Raw genomic sequence first — 18,100 nt, 5'->3', positions numbered from 1 at the left:
CACCGATCACAGACAAGATGCGGGAGGCGAGGCTCCGATGGTACGGCCATGTTGCCCGTAGTGATAAGAACTCCATCGCAAAGACAGCCCAGCAATTAGATCTGGGTGGCAACAGGCCATGAGGAAGACCAAAAAAGTGCTGGATGGACCGAATCAAAGATGATATGAAGGCTGCGAATGTTACACCAGAAGATGCCCTGGATAGGAAGAAGTGGAGGAAGGCATGCAAAACAGCGGACCCTGCATCGCGGGATATGAACTGCTAGGGAGGAAGAAGACTGGCCTGAATATTGATGTGGTTGTAAGGTTTGTGTTGCATCTTGTTCTCAATTGTGAGACCGAAAATATTTTAAAGACTAATGTAACAATGGAAGAATTTCTTATTCTCATCAAGTCTTTCTATAGTTTTGTTTGTTATTAAAATTAACAAGATAAAAATTTTATAAATCTCTGTGGCAACCTGTCCAGGGGGTACCCCGCCTTTCAGCCTATGTCAGCTGGGATAGGCTCTAGCCCCCCACACTCTGCAAATGAGAACTGGATAAGTGGAAGAGGATGGATGCATACAATTCATTATGCTGCTGTATTCCAGTTCAGTACACTATCTTTAGCTGAAAGGGAGTGATGTTGTGCTGAACACTGTACAGAGATGTTGATAAAATTGATAATTACCAGTCTAAAGTTCTCAGGTGGCAAAAAGGAGATGAAAACAATGCAACGGACTGAATTAAGAGGTTAACTTTGTCTCCTGCTGTGTTACAAGCGTGAGTCTGCATGTGTTCTCTTGGCTTCAGTTTAGCTGAGATGTTTTGCTTACCCGTCATTCACATCAAGCTCACTGAACCTCTGTTTCAGCCTGTGGAGTTTTCAAAGCTCCCCATTCTGCTCCAAAGGAAACAGTGTGCTCTCCTCAGAGGCTAGCTAACGTGCTAGTGCTCTACTGAGATTAGTGCAGTCAGTCGTCGCCTCTGATTTTCAGTGGCTGTATTGCAGTGGAAACGAACAACAGTCTCTTTGATGTCGGCACTCACATATTGAAATGGAGAATGCTGTAATGCATCTGGGGAGGTTAAAAAGACCTGAATTCTTTGTTTTTATAGTATCCCTCTGTAACGACACACCGACAACCTGTGAAAATGGGCAGTGTGTAAAATGTTAAAAAAAAAAACAATGCAATGACTTGCAAATTTCATAAAACCATATTTTATATACAATACTACATAGAAGTGTTTAAACTGAAACATGTTATTACAAATTTTGAATTTGATGGCAGCAACATATCTCAAAAGTTGGGACAGGGACAACAAAAGGCCAGAAGGATAAGTGGTACTATAGGCTGAAAATAATGTGTAATATTTTATCATCAGCGCTGAAAGGTAAATACATGCTGCCATCCGCACAATGGGCCAGATTTCCTAAACAGGGCAAAATGGCAAGTGAGAGCAATCCCCAAATAGCGCTAACAGGAGTGATTCACAAAAGTTGTGTTGTCTTACTTGCAATTTTGTGACTGTGCTGTCTTTTTAAACTTATTTTGACTGCTGTATAGATAACAGGATGCTACATAGTGGTAAACATGGTTCTGGCCAAAAGCAAAAACGAATAGCAGAAACAAAGTAACGTTAGCTTGTTATTCAAAATGTACTTAAGAAGAATTTTCACATACTCGTTGATTCGCTTTACTTTAGAGCACTACCCTCATCACTGCATTTTCTGCAGCAGCAAATAGTTACTGTGCTTTTTAAAGTTTCTTTTGGCTGCTCCCTTATTCACTGTGTTGGGATCACTGTGGTGGCTAACTCAGCAAATTTATTTGGCAGATTTTGACACTTCCTAATGGGGTTAGGGTTAGAGATTTGTATCTCCTTCTGGAAGCAAACCAGGGATTTTATGCTTGTTGAGTTTAAACCACTACACTATGAGTACTACCTGCTTCGTCAGATTTTAAATAACCCTATAAAATTCTTGTTATTCCTGAAGATTAAACCAGCAGGTATGAATATTTTGGGGTGTTGCTCAATGACAAACATCACATCTGTGGTTGGTTTTCCACTGTCATTTGTCAGATGTCTGCAATGTAAACAGCACGTTTCAATGCCTTTCTCTGAAGTCAGAAGAAGAAAAATTATCCAATATTTAATTAAAAAGCACAGATCAGAATAAAGAACAAATGGAAGAAAATATAAAATTTCTAGCTGAACTGTCTCCTCCTGATCCCCCAGATTTATTTATGCATTTGGTTAAAAGGTTAAGAACTGAAAGAAGTTCTGCATTACTACACTACTGCATTAGTAAAGTTTTACCAGGCTTTGTGTGTGTAAAAAAAAAAAAAAAAAAGTATTTTTGCCCCAAAGTCTTTTTATATGATAGAGCTGCATTTTTATTTTTATTTTATTTTATTTTATTTTATTTTTTGCCACTTTAGACACAGCAGTCTACATCTTTATGAAGTGTAAGGTTAAACTGAAGCATGTCCATCATCATATTTTTGATGGATTATATATAGGCATTAAATAAATGTTTTGTATTAAAAAACACATAAAAAATATGTAAAACGTTTCAGACAACAGACAACTGTAAAAAGTTGTCTGTTGTTTTTAGGAATGAAGACTGGAGTGTCACCCAGCAGTTGTGAGGCAGGGTACACAGTGTGTCAGTCTGTGACACGCAGAGACAGACAACCATTTAGAATCACCTGTTAACCTCAGATGCATGTCACTGGACTGTAATACAATGAGTTTTGTACTGCACAAGATAAGCTACCAGTTGTGCTTTTTCTAAAATAACCTCACAGCTCACTCTGGCCATCAACCATCTGTTTTGTGAAGCTGGAGTTTCAGTGTTCGGCTCTTACTGTGATGTTAGATTTCCAGTAAAAGATTTACTAAAATGTTTGCTGTGTTTGTGAGCCTTTTGGGTGCAAACTGCTTCTTATATTTGACAAAGGGTTTGTTTGTTTGTTTGTTTAGTAATTCCAACAGTCTATATTATTTATTAAGGTGTTTAAAGGTCCTTCATGGTTAATAGTTTTTTTTCTCCTTCCTGCTCCACTGCGTTTTGTATCCTTGTCTTCTCCTGTGGTCTGTCTTCCCCCTTCCTTTCTTTTACTATTTCTGTGCCACTGTGTCTCTGTCTGCTGTTCCCTGCTTTTTACCTGATGATGGTAGCCTGCACTACCATCATCACCTGCATATGCTGAACATTTCTGCATGCAGCACCGTGAACATGCATGGTGTGTGGCGACAGCAAGATATGCACCGCATTTACTGATAAGTTCAAGGACTAAATGGCAAACTAGTGCAAACATCTGGATGCATTTTATTGAGCTAAAGGGTTCATATAGGTCCTTAAAGTTTAAACACCACACTTTATCCATTATTTTTCAGATTTTTATTACAGGTCCTGACCAGTATAACAGTACATTTATTCACATTGCTATTGCACAGTGACTATTATTTTCTACTTGTACACCTCTGAATAAAAAAGATTTTCATGCGTGGTTAGCATATTAATAATATTGAAATCTCATTTGCATATCTTACTATAATAATAATAATATTAATGATAATAATTCATATGATTAATATTATTACAGTACATTTTAACACTGTACTACTCCTGTCACCGTTTTGTTCCACAGTTTACCCACTTTAAAAGTTATTGCTGTTACCTTGAACTAAAACCAGAATCTTGCTGTATTTGTTGAGTTTACAGTGTACCTGTGGTCACAGGGTGTCCTTTTCAAGCCAATATTAGACAAAACAGTCTTTACTTCAAGTAAAACGCAAAGCAGCACAAGTTTTCTCAGCTCTCTTTCCAAGTCTGTCTTGAGGCCTCACTCTGATGCTGAGAGCTGAAACCTCAGCTTCAAAGCTCTGTCTGTCAGCTGATTGGCTGACACAGCGAACAAACAAACTCCAAACTCACTGAAAGCCTATTGCTGGTGCTGACAGAACATTTTCATCCCATTTCTGTATCCCTCCACTGGCACACACAGATATGTTGCTGTGAAGTAAAACACCCTGCTGTGTGTGCGTATGTTGGACAGAATGTTGGATTCCTATCAAGCTATGTTGGAGGATCTAAAACAGGCACTTCTTATTATCACTCACACTTTATTTAATACATCTGCAAAGGCTCCAATGCAAAACGAAATGGTATATACATATATATATAAAAAAAAAAAAAACACCCAGCACGCCCCTGCGGGCGGTTTATCCTTCAAGCTCGGGTCCTCTACCAGAGGCCTGGGAGCTTGAGGGTCCTGCGCAGTATCTTAGCTGTTCCCAGGACTGCGCTCTTCTGGACAGAGATCTCCGATGTTGTTCCCGGGATCTGCTGGAGCCACTTGCCTAGCTTGGGAGTCACCGCACCTAGTGCTCCGATTACCACGGGGACCACCGTTACCTTCACCCTCCACATCCTCTCGAGCTCTTCTCTGAGCCCCTGGTATTTCTCCAGCTTCTCGTGTTCCTTCTTCCTGATATTGCTGTCATTCGGAACCGCTACATCGATCACTACGGCCGTCTTCTTCTGTTTGTCTACCACCACTATGTCCGGTTGGTTAGCCACCACCATTTTGTCCGTCTGTATCTGGAAGTCCCACAGGATCTTAGCTCGGTCATTCTCCACCACCCTTGGGGGCATCTCCCATTTTGACCTTGGGACTTCCAGGTTATACTCGGCACAGATGTTCCTGTACACTATGCCGGCCACTTGGTTATGGCGTTCCATGTATGCCTTGCCTGCTAGCATCTTGCACCCTGCTGTTATGTGCTGGATTGTCTCTGGGGCATCTTTACACAGCCTGCACCTGGGGTCTTGCCTGGTGTGATAGACCCCAGCCTCTATGGATCTTGTACTCAGAGCTTGTTCTTGTGCTGCCATGATTAGTGCCTCTGTGCTGTCTTTCAGTCCAGCTTTGTCCAGCCACTGGTAGGATTTCTGGATATCAGCCACCTCCTCTATCTGCCGGTGGTACATACCGTGCAGGGGCCTGTCCTTCCATGATGGTTCCTCGTTTCCCTCCTCTTTCTTGGGTTTCTGCTGCCTGAGGTATTCACTGAGCACTCGGTCAGTTGGGGCCATCTTCCCAATGTATTCTTGGATGTTCGTTGTCTCATCCTGGACTGTGGTGCTGACACTCACCAGTCCCCGGCCCCCTTCCTTCCGCTTAGCGTACAGCCTCAGGGTGCTGGACTTGGGGTGAAACCCTCCATGCATGGCAAGGAGCTTTCTTGTCTTTATGTCAGTGGCTTCTATCTCCTCCTTTGGCCAGACTATTACCCCAGGAGGGTACCTGATCACGGGTAGGGCGTAGGTGTTTATGGTCCGGATCTTGTTCTTACCATTCAGCTGACTCCTCAGGACTTGCCTGACCCTCTGCAGGTACTTGGTGGTTGCAGCTTTTTTAGCGGCCTCTTCATGGTTCCCATTCGCCTGCTGGATCCCCAAGTACTTGTAACTGTCCTCTACGTCTGCAATGTTGCCTTCTGGTAGTTCATTCCCCTCAGTTCTGACTACCTTCCCTCTCTTTGTTACCATCCGACTACACTTCTCCAGTCCGAACGACATTCCAATGTCATTGCTGTATAGCCTGTTAGTGTGGATCAGTGAATCGATGTCTCGTTCACTCTTGGCATACAGCTTGATGTCATCCATGTACAGGAGGTGGCTGACAACTGCTCCGTTCCGTAGTCGGTATCCGTAGCCAGTATCCGTAGCCAGTCTTGTTAATGATCTCACTGAGGGGGTTCAGGCCTATGCAGAACAGCAGTGGGGACAGAGCATCTCCTTGGTAGATCCCGCACTTGATGGTGACTTGTGCTATGGGCTTGGAGTTGGCCTCTAGTGTTGTACGCCACATCCCCATTGAGTTTCTGATGTATATATATATATATATATATATATATATATATATATATATATATATATATATATATATATACACACACACACACACACACACACACACACACACACACACACACACACACAGTATATACTGGGTGGGCCAGTATGGGCCATTTATATGGATACACCGTAATAAAATGGGAATGGTTGGTGATATTAAAGTCCTGTTTGTGGCACATTAGTATATGTGAGGGGACAAAATCCTCAAGATGGGTGGTGACCATGGTGGCCATTTAGAAGTCGGCCATCTTGGATACAACTTTTGTTTTTTCAATAGGAAGAGGGCCATGTGACACATCAAACTTATTGGTAATGTCACAAGAAAAACAATGGTGTGCCTGGTTTCAACGTAACTTTATTCTTTCATGAGTTATTTACAAGTTTCTGACCACTTATAAAATGTGTTCAATGTGCTGCCCATTGTGTTGGATTGTCAATGCAACCCTCTTCCCCCACTCTTCACACACTGATAGCAACACCGCAGGAGAAATGCCAGCACAGGCATCCAGTATCCGTAGTTTCAGGTGCTGCACATCTCGTATCTTCACACCATAGACAATTGCCTTCAGATGACCCCAAAGTTAAAATTCTTAGGGGTCAGATCGGGAGACCTTGGGGGCCATTCAACTGGCCCATGACGACAAATCCACTTTCCAGGAAACTGTTCATCTAGGAATGCTCGGACCTGGCACCCATAATGTGGTGGTGCACCATCTTGCTGGAAAAACTCAGGGAACGTGCCGGCTTCAGTGCATAAAGAGGGAAACACATCATCATGTAGCAATTTCAAATATCCAGTGGCCTTGAGGTTTCCATTGATGACGAATGGACCCACTATCGTTGTACCCCATATACCACACCAAACCATCACTTTTGTTGTTCCAACAGTCTTGGAGGGATCCATCCAATGTGGGTTAGTGTCAGACCAATAGCGGTGGTTTTGTTTGTTAACTTTACCATTCACATAAACGTTTGCCTCATCACTGAACAAAATCTTCTGCATGAACTGAGGGTCCTGTTCTAATTTTTATTTTGCCAATTCTGCAAATTCTGTGCGCCGATCTGGGTCATCCTCATTGAGATGCTGCAGTAGCTGGAGTTTGTAAGGATGCCATTTGTGAGTAGCTAATATCCACCGAAGGGATGTTCGACTAATGCCACTCTCCAGTGACATGCAGCGAGTGCTGCGCTGTGGGCTCTTGCTGAATGAAGCTAGGACAGCCACTGATGTTTCTTTATTAGTGACAGTTTTCTTGCGTCCACATTTTGGCAAATCCAACAGTGAACCAGTTTCACGAAACTTAGCAAGCAGTTTGCTAACTGTAGCATGGGAGATGGGTGGTCTCGTAGGGTGTCTTGCATTGAAATCTGCTGCAGTGACCCGGTTACTGCGTTCACCAGATATCAACACAATTTCAATCCACACCTCACGTGTTAACCTCTTCGACATGTCAATGGCTGTGAACAAAGAGAAACTTGTAAATAACTCATGAAAGAATAAAGTTACGTTGAAACAAAGCACACCATTGTTTTTCTTGTGACATTACCAATAAGTTTGTGTCACATGGCCCTCTTCCTATTGAAAAAACAAAAGTTGTATCCAAGATGGCCGACTTCTAAATGGTCACCATGGTCACCACCCATCTTGAGGAGTTTGCCCCCTCACATATAATAATGTGCCACAAACAGGACTTTAATATCACCAACCATTCCCATGTTATTACGGTGTATCCATATAAATGGCCCACCCTGTGGCGGAAAATTAACACTGCACATGACTCTGAACACACCATCCCCACTGTCAAATATGGTGGTGGCAGCATCATGCTCTGGGGGTGCTTCTCTTCAGCAGGGACAGGGAAGCTGGTCAGAGTTGATGGGAAGATGGATGGAGCCAAATACAGGGCAATCTTGGAAGAAAACCTCTTGGAGTCTGCAAAAGACTTGAGACTTGGGCGGAGGTTCACCTTCCAGCAGGACAACGACCCTAAACATAAAGCCAGGGCAACAATGGAACGGTTTAAAACAAAACATATCCATGTGTTAGAATGGCCCAGTCAAAGACAGATCTAAATCCAATCGAGAATCTGTGTCAAGATCTGAAAACTGCTGTTCACAAACGCTGTCCATCTAATCTGACTAAGCTGGAGCTGTTTAGCAAAGAAGAATGACCAAAGATTTCAGTCTCTAGCTGTGCAAAGCTGGTAGAGACAGACCCTAAAAGACTGGCAGCTGGAATTGCAGCAAAAGGTGGTTCTACAAAGTATTGACTCAGGGGGCTGAATAATTACGCACACCCCACTTTGTAGTTATTTATTTGTAAAAAATGTTTGGAATCATGTATGATTTTCGTTCCACTTCTCACGTGTGCACCACTTTGTTTTGGTCCTTCATGTGGAATTCCAATAAAATTCCAACACTGTCCACACCTTCTGTTTGTGAGGGCCAGCCACGAGGAGAAAGTTTGTGAAATGAAATAATCATACAGGAATAGGAGCTAAAGAGAATGAACTGAACACCTGCACCAAAGCACAGTATAAGAAAAAAGATGGCATCACGCACAACTACTGTAGTAGAGTCCGAGAATAAAAAATATAGAGATGAAAATTGGTGTAATAAGTTCATTTTAAGTGTTTTATTTTTTTGATATTTGTGGCCACTCTGGGGGCCACTCCAGTGTTGCAGATCAGATGGTTCTGCAGTGTGACAGAATAAAGGAAAAGAACACTGTGCAGGGTGTTTTGCTGTCAGGTCTCAGTGACCTCTGTGATGAAGCATTCCTATCTTTATGGAACTGTTCTCTCCTGGGATGATAGTCGCCCCCATCGGTAGAGCACTCGGGCTCACCGAATGTCTGATTTTTGGAACATTGTCTTGGACAGTGATCTCCCATGTTTTCAAATTTATAGTGAGACCAGATCATGCAGAAATAATTGTTTATTTATCCTTACAACCCAATTGTACTTCAGTCGTAAAGATGATGAAAGAAACCCCCAAAATCAGTTACATCCATCACTATTATCAACAATGAGAAAAATCAGTAAGAATCAAAGAGAAAGAACACAGACGCACCTTACTAAGACACTAGCAGGGTATCAGTCACAAAAGATCATTGAGACAATGTTTTTCGTTTGTCTTTTGTTGGTTATATTTTAAATAAATTCTCTTTTCTTACAGTGAACCTGCTTGACTTTTATACTTACTATGAAACATACACCTACAAAATCCTAAAGTCAAAAGTCAAATCTTTAAATTATTATTTTCTTTTTAATTCTTCTAAAGAAATATTCAGATAATGACACATTTGTTTACTTCCAGCTGTTTTTTAAGGGTGTAATATTCTGACGTTTTTCATCAGACCTGGATGCTGATCAAAGCAGCGTCTGTCAGTCTGCTGACTAACGCTGCTAAAAACCATAACCTCTGAGTCACTTCTGTTTTAGAAAACTTTCATCGCTTTATCTGCCGGGGCACGCACCGCAAGCCACCGCTGTTTATCGAATCATATCATAATCACAACAAACTGCTTTGGAACTAAAAGTGGACTTCAAAGCTGTAGGAAAATATTTTTGGCTGCCTTTATCCTTTCTTTATTTCTTTCTTCATTAAACCATCTGGACCTTCTTCCTCTTTTTTCTTGATCTGTCCTTCCAGTTTCCTTCCTCCTCCTCTCTTATATTCTACCTCTGTCTCATACATTTCCCTCCTTAAGCCCACATTCACCATTTCTCCCTTATTTCCCTCTCAGCCATCCTCTTTCTATCTATCCTTCCATCTCTCCATCCTGCTCTCTCTGACATGTCTTTGTGTTTCCTGTCCTTTGTGAAACCCTCCTCTCTGTCACATCTTGTTTTCCTCGTTCTATCCTGTTTTAATCCAGTCCCCCCCCCCCCTCTTAGGACAGAGTCACGCTATTGGAGGAAACGGGTGAATAGTAAGCGCTGAGTGACAGGTTATTCTGGTCCGACTGTGGAGGTAAACATCTCGAGGTAATGGAGGTAAACGTCCGGTCAGTTGGCTGGGTGGTATACAAACAATAGGCCAGTAGGTTCTGGTTGGGCAGTGACACAGTCCGGATTGTCTGGTGGGCCAGAAAACTCACACAAACTAAATGAATCTAGTCTACTCTTCCACAACTAACTGCAAAATTCTTATTTTCATATCATAGCAAAACACTTCAGTGAATCACATTGTCCAAACTGGCAATGTAATTTTTCATTTAATTTTTATTAATAGTTTCTCAATGTTCAAAAATGTGGAAAGGTCAGACTAAGGACCCGGTAATAAGGTTTACTTATAGACTTTGATATTCAGGTAGTCAGATAGTCAGGAAGGGCATCCATGTAAACCTGATTACCTATAACAAACTTAAACAAGACAACAAAAAACCCCAAAAAAACCAAAATCATTTCCTGTACAATTAATACTTCAGTGCTGTTTTGTGGTGGTCGTTTAATTTCACTAACTGTAACTTTTTGTAAAAAGGATTTTATCCAAGCCACCAAAGTGGTTAAAATAAAACTAGGTATTATAGATGAATGCTAATATAAGGGAGTTCATGTACAACAAGATAGTTTCTTACATGCACAACTAAATTATATATTTAAAAAAATCTTCAGGTTACGTATGTGGCAGTCTGCTGTTCTTTCACAGGATGCTGGATCAAAGAACATAGCAGGTAGGGGTTGCTGTTGTTTCTGTAGTTTGACCTCACAGTAGCAGCTGGGATCAGCCCCTAATCTATTTATTATTATTAGTATTATTAAATAAGAGACAGTTACCTGCTTACCTCATCTTTTTGGTTTTTGTTGTTATTTTTTCCCCAGATTTCTGTTGCATTTGTTGACCTGCCATCCTGTTCTGGTGATGATAAAGTCAATCTGCAGGCTCAGAAGTCAAACTGCTACATTTGAAAGGTAAATAGGGGTCACGTGTGTAATTTTATGTGTGTGTGTGGTACGGCTGTCTGTGCAATAAGCATTCTGTGTGTACACGCACACTCTAGCAACCACACAAAAACATACTTTTCATGTGGGACGTCTCCATGTTATGGCTGGGTGCTCTCAGAGATGGAGAGTTAGTGGAGATGCTGAAGATAAAGAGAAGCAGACAAAATGTACTAGCAGTGCTTACAGCAAAGCCACGGCAAGAGGTTTCATCTGTTCTTCTGGGCTAGATATTCTCAGTTCAGATAAATGGTAACATTTATTTAAACAGTCACACATTTTTGCTTTCTTGTCAAACTATCCATTGTTTTTCAACAAGGCCACGAGAGTGAAATGTAAAACTGTGACCTCAATCCCTCAGACCACCCTGATTAATGATGCTGTTGCTTCACGACAGCAGTAGCATCGCGATCAAGTCGTAGTGGATCAAGTCACAGTCATATGTTTCATATTGATACTGTTGTTCGGTTAGTTAGTTGTTCCGACAATTAAAAGCTACAAAGTAGCCTTTCATTTTGCCTGAATCCTTGAATCTCTTGAATTTTCTTACCACATGAATTTTATCTTCCCCTGTTTCTTCCTCACTGCTAGCTTGTGCTAGCAGCAACAGCCTCCTGTGACTGAGAGGCCTGGTTACTAGTTGTTACTAGTTGTTGCTGGTACTACTGCTCACAGTGCAGCAGTTAACATGTTGGTTAATTTGACACATTCTGCTGCATCTATTTTCAGATTTTCAGCTCCACCTTTTCACCACTTGATCTACACTAAATTTATTCTACAAGCTCCGTGAGCGCACAGTGAAGGTAGCGGAGGGGTTGGTCTGATTGGGCAATCCAGTGTCAGTAATGAAAATAAGTGAATGGGCTGCTGTCAGTGCTTGTACAGCCAGTGTGCAGCAGTCCTTGAGGCTGGCAGATGCTGTCAGAATGACGTTTGGGGTTTAAATTGTAAGAAGTAAAGTTGAAAATTACAGAAATCTATCATTTAATTACTTTGGTGTATTGTGAATGGCCATGGTGAGAAAATGTGTAAAATATGTGAAAATACAGTTCCCTTCACATTTACCAATGTCATGCAGTGGGCCAGATTGGAGTCTTTGCCAGGCCAAATCTGGCCTCCAGACCTTATGTTTGATACCCCTGTCCTAAACACACTTCATGTTATTTATATTATTAGTGGATGAACAATGCTTTGCTTGATGAATTCTGTTTCACAATGATAATAAGAGTCGACTTCAAGGGGTCAAAGAGCAATTATCCCTGTGGTGTCCCTTTATGTTGCACTCTTAAACACATATAACTCAGTCTTTCTTTAGACAACTGTCTCATCATATGACCAACTTCTGATCTAAAGAGCAGAGTGGGAGTCATGACAAAATGGCTGTGCATTAGTGCACATGCCACATGCTAAAAGAGATACAGCGGTTCTGGAGATACAGAGGTCCCTGCATTTGCCAATGCCAAGCCTCCTACTGTACATTTTACTGTTATATTCTTCTTTTTCTTCTTTCCTAGCGGTTCATGTCCTGCTGGATGCAGGGTCTGCTATTTTGCACACATTCCTCCACTTCTTCCTATCCAGAGCATCTTCCGGTATGACGTTCGCAGCCTTCATATCGTCTTTGATTTGGTCCATCCAGCGCTTTTTTGGTCTTCCTCGTGGCCTGTTGCTGCCTCCGGTCTAATCGTTGGCCTGTTTTTGCAACGGCGTTATCATCAGTGGCTCGCCCTTGATGGTGATAGTGCCGTCAGTCTGGGGGCCGCATTCGAGGTATTCAGTCTTCTTGATGTTCAGGTGCATGCCGTTTTCGGAGAGCCGATCTTTCCACACTTGTGTTCGAATTTGCAGGGCTGGGTGGTCTTCTGTTTCCGATAGGCTCACGTCATCTGCATACAGGAGGCTCCATGGGTGTGGTGATTGCAAGTCGGCCATCGCAGTGTCCATACAGAAGATGAGCAATAGGGGTGAGAGGGCCGAGGCCTGGTGGATGCTGACGGTGATCGGGAAGGCTGGCGATCATGGGACCACGCTTGTAACGTTGCAATAGAGCAGTTGAGTCCGTTTCACATAAGCTTGTGGGGCACCATGGGTTTGTAGCGATCGCCAAATCAGCTTGTGAGGGACCAGATCGAATGCCTTTTCCAGGTCCAGGAAGACCAGAACATTTTACTGTTACATTAAACACAGACCTTCCCAAAGTGTAGGGCCCGCCCCCCAGAGCCATTGCAGGGGGGGTGCGGTATGAAAAGGGGGGGAAAAAACCCAAAATGCTTAGACACTGCTAGCACGGGGCGCCCACACAAACGCAAAGCAGGAGATGAAGCATTGCTGAATATGTTTCCAAACCATCTTCATACTAAGCCAAAGACTAGAAAACATGGTGAAGCATATCTGCCCTTTGGTTTCACCTGCACAAGTGCCGAGGTAGGTCTCCCTGCAGGGTTGGTTTTCCCTTCGTCGGGAGCAGCGCTGGGCTCTTCAAATCACGGACAAACAGGATCCCACATTCTTGATTTTTAGTTCACAAACACTTGTTGTAATGACTAACTACTCCTGACATTTTGGAGATGTTTGCTCTTTATACAGTAAAGTCACCAGTGTGTGAATGTGTGTGTGAATGGGTGGATGACTGGATATGTAAAGCGCTATATAAATACAGGCCATTTACCATTTAAAGTTACAGTGGGATACAAATAACATCAGGCTGATCCTGCCACGATTTGTTCCCTCGGTTCAAATCACGGACAAACAGGATCCCACAGTTGTTTATGTTTTTAAACCCATTTTGCACAGAGAGGCATTTTTGGAAAAATGCATTGATAGCAATTTTGAATATTATTACACAGGAAAAAAACAACTACATGTAAAATAATTACACCGTGACGCCTCTGCCTTTCTAAATGGAGGGACAGTAACTGTGTGTGTTTATATGTAAGTGTGTAAAACCTGCAGACAGTCAGATTAACAGTATTGTGTCTCTATCTGCCATTCTGCTATTCATCTCATGTAAACAATAACGTGGCGCACAGCCTGACGTGAAAAAAGGCACATACCTTTGATGTTGCGTGACGAACTCTGTATTCCTCGTCCACACGTAAACGCAAAAAAGGAGTTTTAGAAAATCTCAGTTTTCTGTGATTCGAAACGCCGTTTACATGTGGACGAAACAGCTGCGTTTTCAAAACTACCCGTAAAGGTGCGGACGTAGCATAAAAGAGTTAGTAGTTTATTTTCTTACTACCTGTAATTTATTGCAGATTTCTTGTATTTCGACCGTGGCTCAGGGGGTTGGTTCTGTAACCAGAAGGTTGCTGGTTCGATCCCCGGACTCTCTGTCCTGGTCGTTGTGTCCCTGGGCAAGACACTTTACCCTACCGCCTACTGGTGTTGGCCAGAGGGGCCGATGGCGCGATATGGCAGCCTCGCTTCTGTCAGTCTGCCCCAGGGCAGCTGTGGCTACAACCGTAGCTGCCTCCACCAGTGTGTGAATGCGAGAGTGAATGAATAGTGGCATTGTAAAGTGCTTTGGGTGCCTTGAAAAGCGCTATATCAATCCACTCCATTATTATAATTATTTCCTTAATTGTTTACTAAATGTTTGAGGTGTGAAATAAACCGCAATGGAGCAAAATAGGGGTGTGTGTGGTTGGAGGATGTGTTTGTGTGCATGCGTGCGTGCACGGGGGACGGGGGGGAACATTTTTCTTGTAAAACAAAGGGGGCCTAGCAAAAAAAGTTTGGGAACCACTGCATTAAACATATTATTTGCACTTGTATTTACAGTTTTTCCACTCTTTAAGACAGAATGTTAGCGCTGTTATTTCCAAAATCAAATGCTAAAAATCACACCAGCTGTCACAAACACATAAGAAAGAGAAAAGAAACAGACTGTCAATCTTTAAAAAATGAAACTGACATCAATATCCTGTCTCTGCCTCTAGGTGTTAAGCCAAGAGGGACACACACTCACACAAAGGAAGTGTGTGAGGCCCTCTCTGTCTGGCAGAGTGGAAGATGATTCTCTTCAAGGAATGGGACCACTTAGTAATTTATTCACACTGGTGGCCAATACAAACCATCTCCTAACATTACACTGTTAGATCTAAGCATGCAACAAGTCTGTGATCCTACACACCAAGAACTACACTAAGACCTGAAATTTGAAAGAACCATTCACTGCCCACAAATGTGTGGAATTTACATCTCAGCCCTTTGCCGAAGAATATGCAAACTGTGCCTTAAAGTAATTTAAATCTAGACTGGTTTTAATGTTTTTATCTTCTGTGAAAAGCACATTGAGTTTGCATGTAAGCAAATGTGCTAATAAATAAAACTGCCATTGCCATTCTGTTTAGGTGAGAAAATAATGATTTGATGGCTTGGCACATATATTGTTGCAGGCAGAATTCCTTTCACTTTAATGTACATTTAAGTTTCGTTAGTTACACAGCTATTACAGCAACCAATGAGATGCTCTAACCAAAAAGCATTAAAAATAGTCCTCATAAATACAATTACAGTAGCTTTGAGACCAACATCGCTATTAATGTGAACCAATTTTGTTTCATTTTCACCTTTTAGTTCGTGCAAGCATATGCCTATAAAAATAACTGCAAGCTTGCTAACGCTAGCTTTACTTTATCTGCAACTTAGATTCATCCGGCACGGTTTATAAATCACAGTTCATGTCAACATCCAACTCAAATCGAGAATCAGTGGCTCCTACGCAAGCTAGGCTTCCTAAATCACATTTCATCTTATTATATAAAACACTGCACCTCCAATCTCGTAACTGTTTTTAACTAACATCTGTTTAACCTCCTGGGACCTGGCATCCACATATGTGGACATCACATTTTGGGTTAAATTTTGCTCTACAAGGGCCTGATATCCACTTACAAGGACATTATACTGCTACTGTTCTATGAACAATTTTAAACAAATATCCTCATATGTGGCTCTTATTTTTCTTAAAAACAAAAATAAGGTAAAAAAATAATAAAAAAATCTGGTAATTCTTTGTTTTTACATTCATCGGGTCCCAATATGCCCGAATATCAAAGAGAAATTAAAAATGCATGCAGTGGAAGAGTTCAGGTCTTAGGAGGTTAATGCCTGTTTTATTCTGATTGTGAACTGATTTCTTAATTATTAATTACTGAATGAACATCAAGTTTTATAAAAAAACAAAAAACAAAAAGACTCTAGTGACCAAGAACATAACCTCGTTAGAGATCCCATCATATAAGCTGAGATCTTACTGTTTTTGTGACCACCAGTCACTACTTGGTGACCGGGAGAAAACTCCCAAACCCTGAAAAACCTGAACCATAAAATAATTTCCAGAAAATTTTAATTGTTTTAACTGAGCTGTTGATGAACCTTTTGACAATTCGTTGAAAGAAATTAAATCTTAATTTGTACATGTGACTTTTAATTTGTATCTTTTTTCTGTAATTTATTGCTTGAAAATGTATCATGCAATTTATTCAGGTTGTTCAGGAAAAAAAACACACTGATGGTGTAGAGGTCTTATTACATTACGTTACAGGGTTTAAGTTTTATAAAAACTATTTACTGCATGACAATCGAAGCTGTAAAGGAAACAGTAAAGTGGTGTCAAGAGATGTTGGAATTTCCTCACCCATTTGGACTAAAGTAAAACATCACCTTGTGTAACCAAAATGAAGAAACAAAGGTACCAGACAGCTACTGCTGCCGTGCTGCCACCTCCCCCAAAAGGTCTGGGTTCAGGAGGTAAGGGATATGTGGAGAGAGTGAATGAGGAGAGTGGGATACAGAGGGGTGAGGAAGGGTAGGGAAGTAAGAGGAGACCTCTGCACCTTCTTGGAGTGTTTATATAATGGTGGTAGGATATCCTGCTACATGGTGAAATCATTACAGACTTGTGTAGTCTTGGTTTGTGTGTGTGTGTGTGTGTGTGTGTGTGTGTGTGTGTGTGTGTGTGTGTGTGTGTGTGTGTGTGCGCCAAAGGTCAAAACTCTTTGTTGAATTTGTTGAATCAAACCGAGTGAGTGAGATGAGTTAGTCGTTGCATGTGCTGCACAGATCTTTATGAAGAGGAAACGTAACAGTTAAGACTGCACTGTAAAAAGTGAAGCTCAGGAATTCTAACAAAACAAACTAATGTTTTTAGTTTATGGCCATTTAAATCAAATGGGCATATTATGTGTTTAATATTAAACATGACCAACGTTTGTAGAGGTAATCCCAATAAGACCTCAGCCCGCCCTGCATTCTCCGATGTCCTCAGAGCAGATATGTCTGATCTTGCTACTAACTTACATACTTGAATTCAGCCTGTTTTAACTTTAAGATCCTTGCAGTAAAAGATGCATTATAGTGACCAGCTAAGCACTCACAAAAAGCGTCACAAAAAGAAAAACAGGTTTCAAATTAAATATATGCTGATATTTATGAAGTAATTACATGTCTCTGATTTTTTATTTTCTGTATTTGTTGTTGAGCATTCAGTAGGACGACTTCAGTTTGTTCAGAATGCAACAGTCAGAGTTCTGACATTTACTACATTTACTGAACATATTACCCCAACATTCAAGTCTTGTCACCAGCTCCCAGTTTGATACAGAATTCCCTTTAAAATTCTTCTGTTAGTTTATAAAGCTCTCTGCGGTTTGCCCCAAAGGAATATCTGTGTGCGTGTGTGTGTGTGTGTGTGTGTGTGTTTGTGACTCATAGTCGCTTACTTTGACCTTTCAAAATAAACCTGCAGAGCTTGTTGTCAGCATGTTGTCAGTGACACAAACGCTGACATAAAAATAAAATCTGATCATTAGCATTGAATCCATTATATTGTGTTACTAACTCGCTTATCTGCTGCTCATACATGAAGGATGTCGGTGTGTCTGAGCACTTTGAAGGGGATAGAAAGGTCACAGGAAAGTCTCTAAATCCTTTAATCTTCACTGTTAAACCATTTCCATTGTAATAAATAAATGTGCAAACAGTCAGACATAAAAGACAGGAAATAGCATTCGTTTCTGTGGCTGTGCTACACTAATTAGATCTTACACACACTCACTGTGGTTCATAGTTCTTTTTCAGAAGAGATTGTTATTGTTTTTATTGTTAACTTGGTTTTCCTGGGTCTTTTCATGTGTGTTATGAATAAATCTTCTTTTTTCGGTACCGGTACTAGTTTTATTTTGTTGTATTTATTCGCGACACCTTAAAGGCCGGTCTGTGAAAATATTGTTGGG

The 18,100-nt window shown here is 41.3% G+C and overlaps 1 protein-coding gene across 4 annotated transcripts in view; it reads left to right on the top strand.

Annotated features, from left to right (window-relative positions):
- Positions 1 to 18,100, top strand: part of LOC146648722 (uncharacterized) — a 195,123-nt gene that overhangs the window by 22,359 nt on the left and 154,664 nt on the right. For 2 of the 4 annotated variants that reach the window (XM_085389387.1, XM_085389386.1), the window contains exons 3-4: positions 10,533 to 10,591; positions 10,740 to 10,829. In XM_085389387.1, the coding sequence (XP_085245513.1) occupies positions 10,533 to 10,591; positions 10,740 to 10,829 (149 nt within the window). The remainder of the gene's footprint in view (positions 1 to 10,532; positions 10,592 to 10,739; positions 10,830 to 18,100) is intronic. The other 2 variants (XM_085389389.1, XM_085389388.1) reach the window with 1 other exon arrangement.

This window comes from Rhamphochromis longiceps, linkage group LG18, assembly GCF_057381845.1.
Source record: "Rhamphochromis longiceps isolate RC_006_pf linkage group LG18, R_longiceps_female_GT1.1, whole genome shotgun sequence".
NCBI lineage: Eukaryota > Metazoa > Chordata > Actinopteri > Cichliformes > Cichlidae > Rhamphochromis > Rhamphochromis longiceps.
The sequence above is the reverse complement of the archived record's forward strand: the minus strand, read 5'-3'. Positions and strand labels throughout refer to the sequence as shown.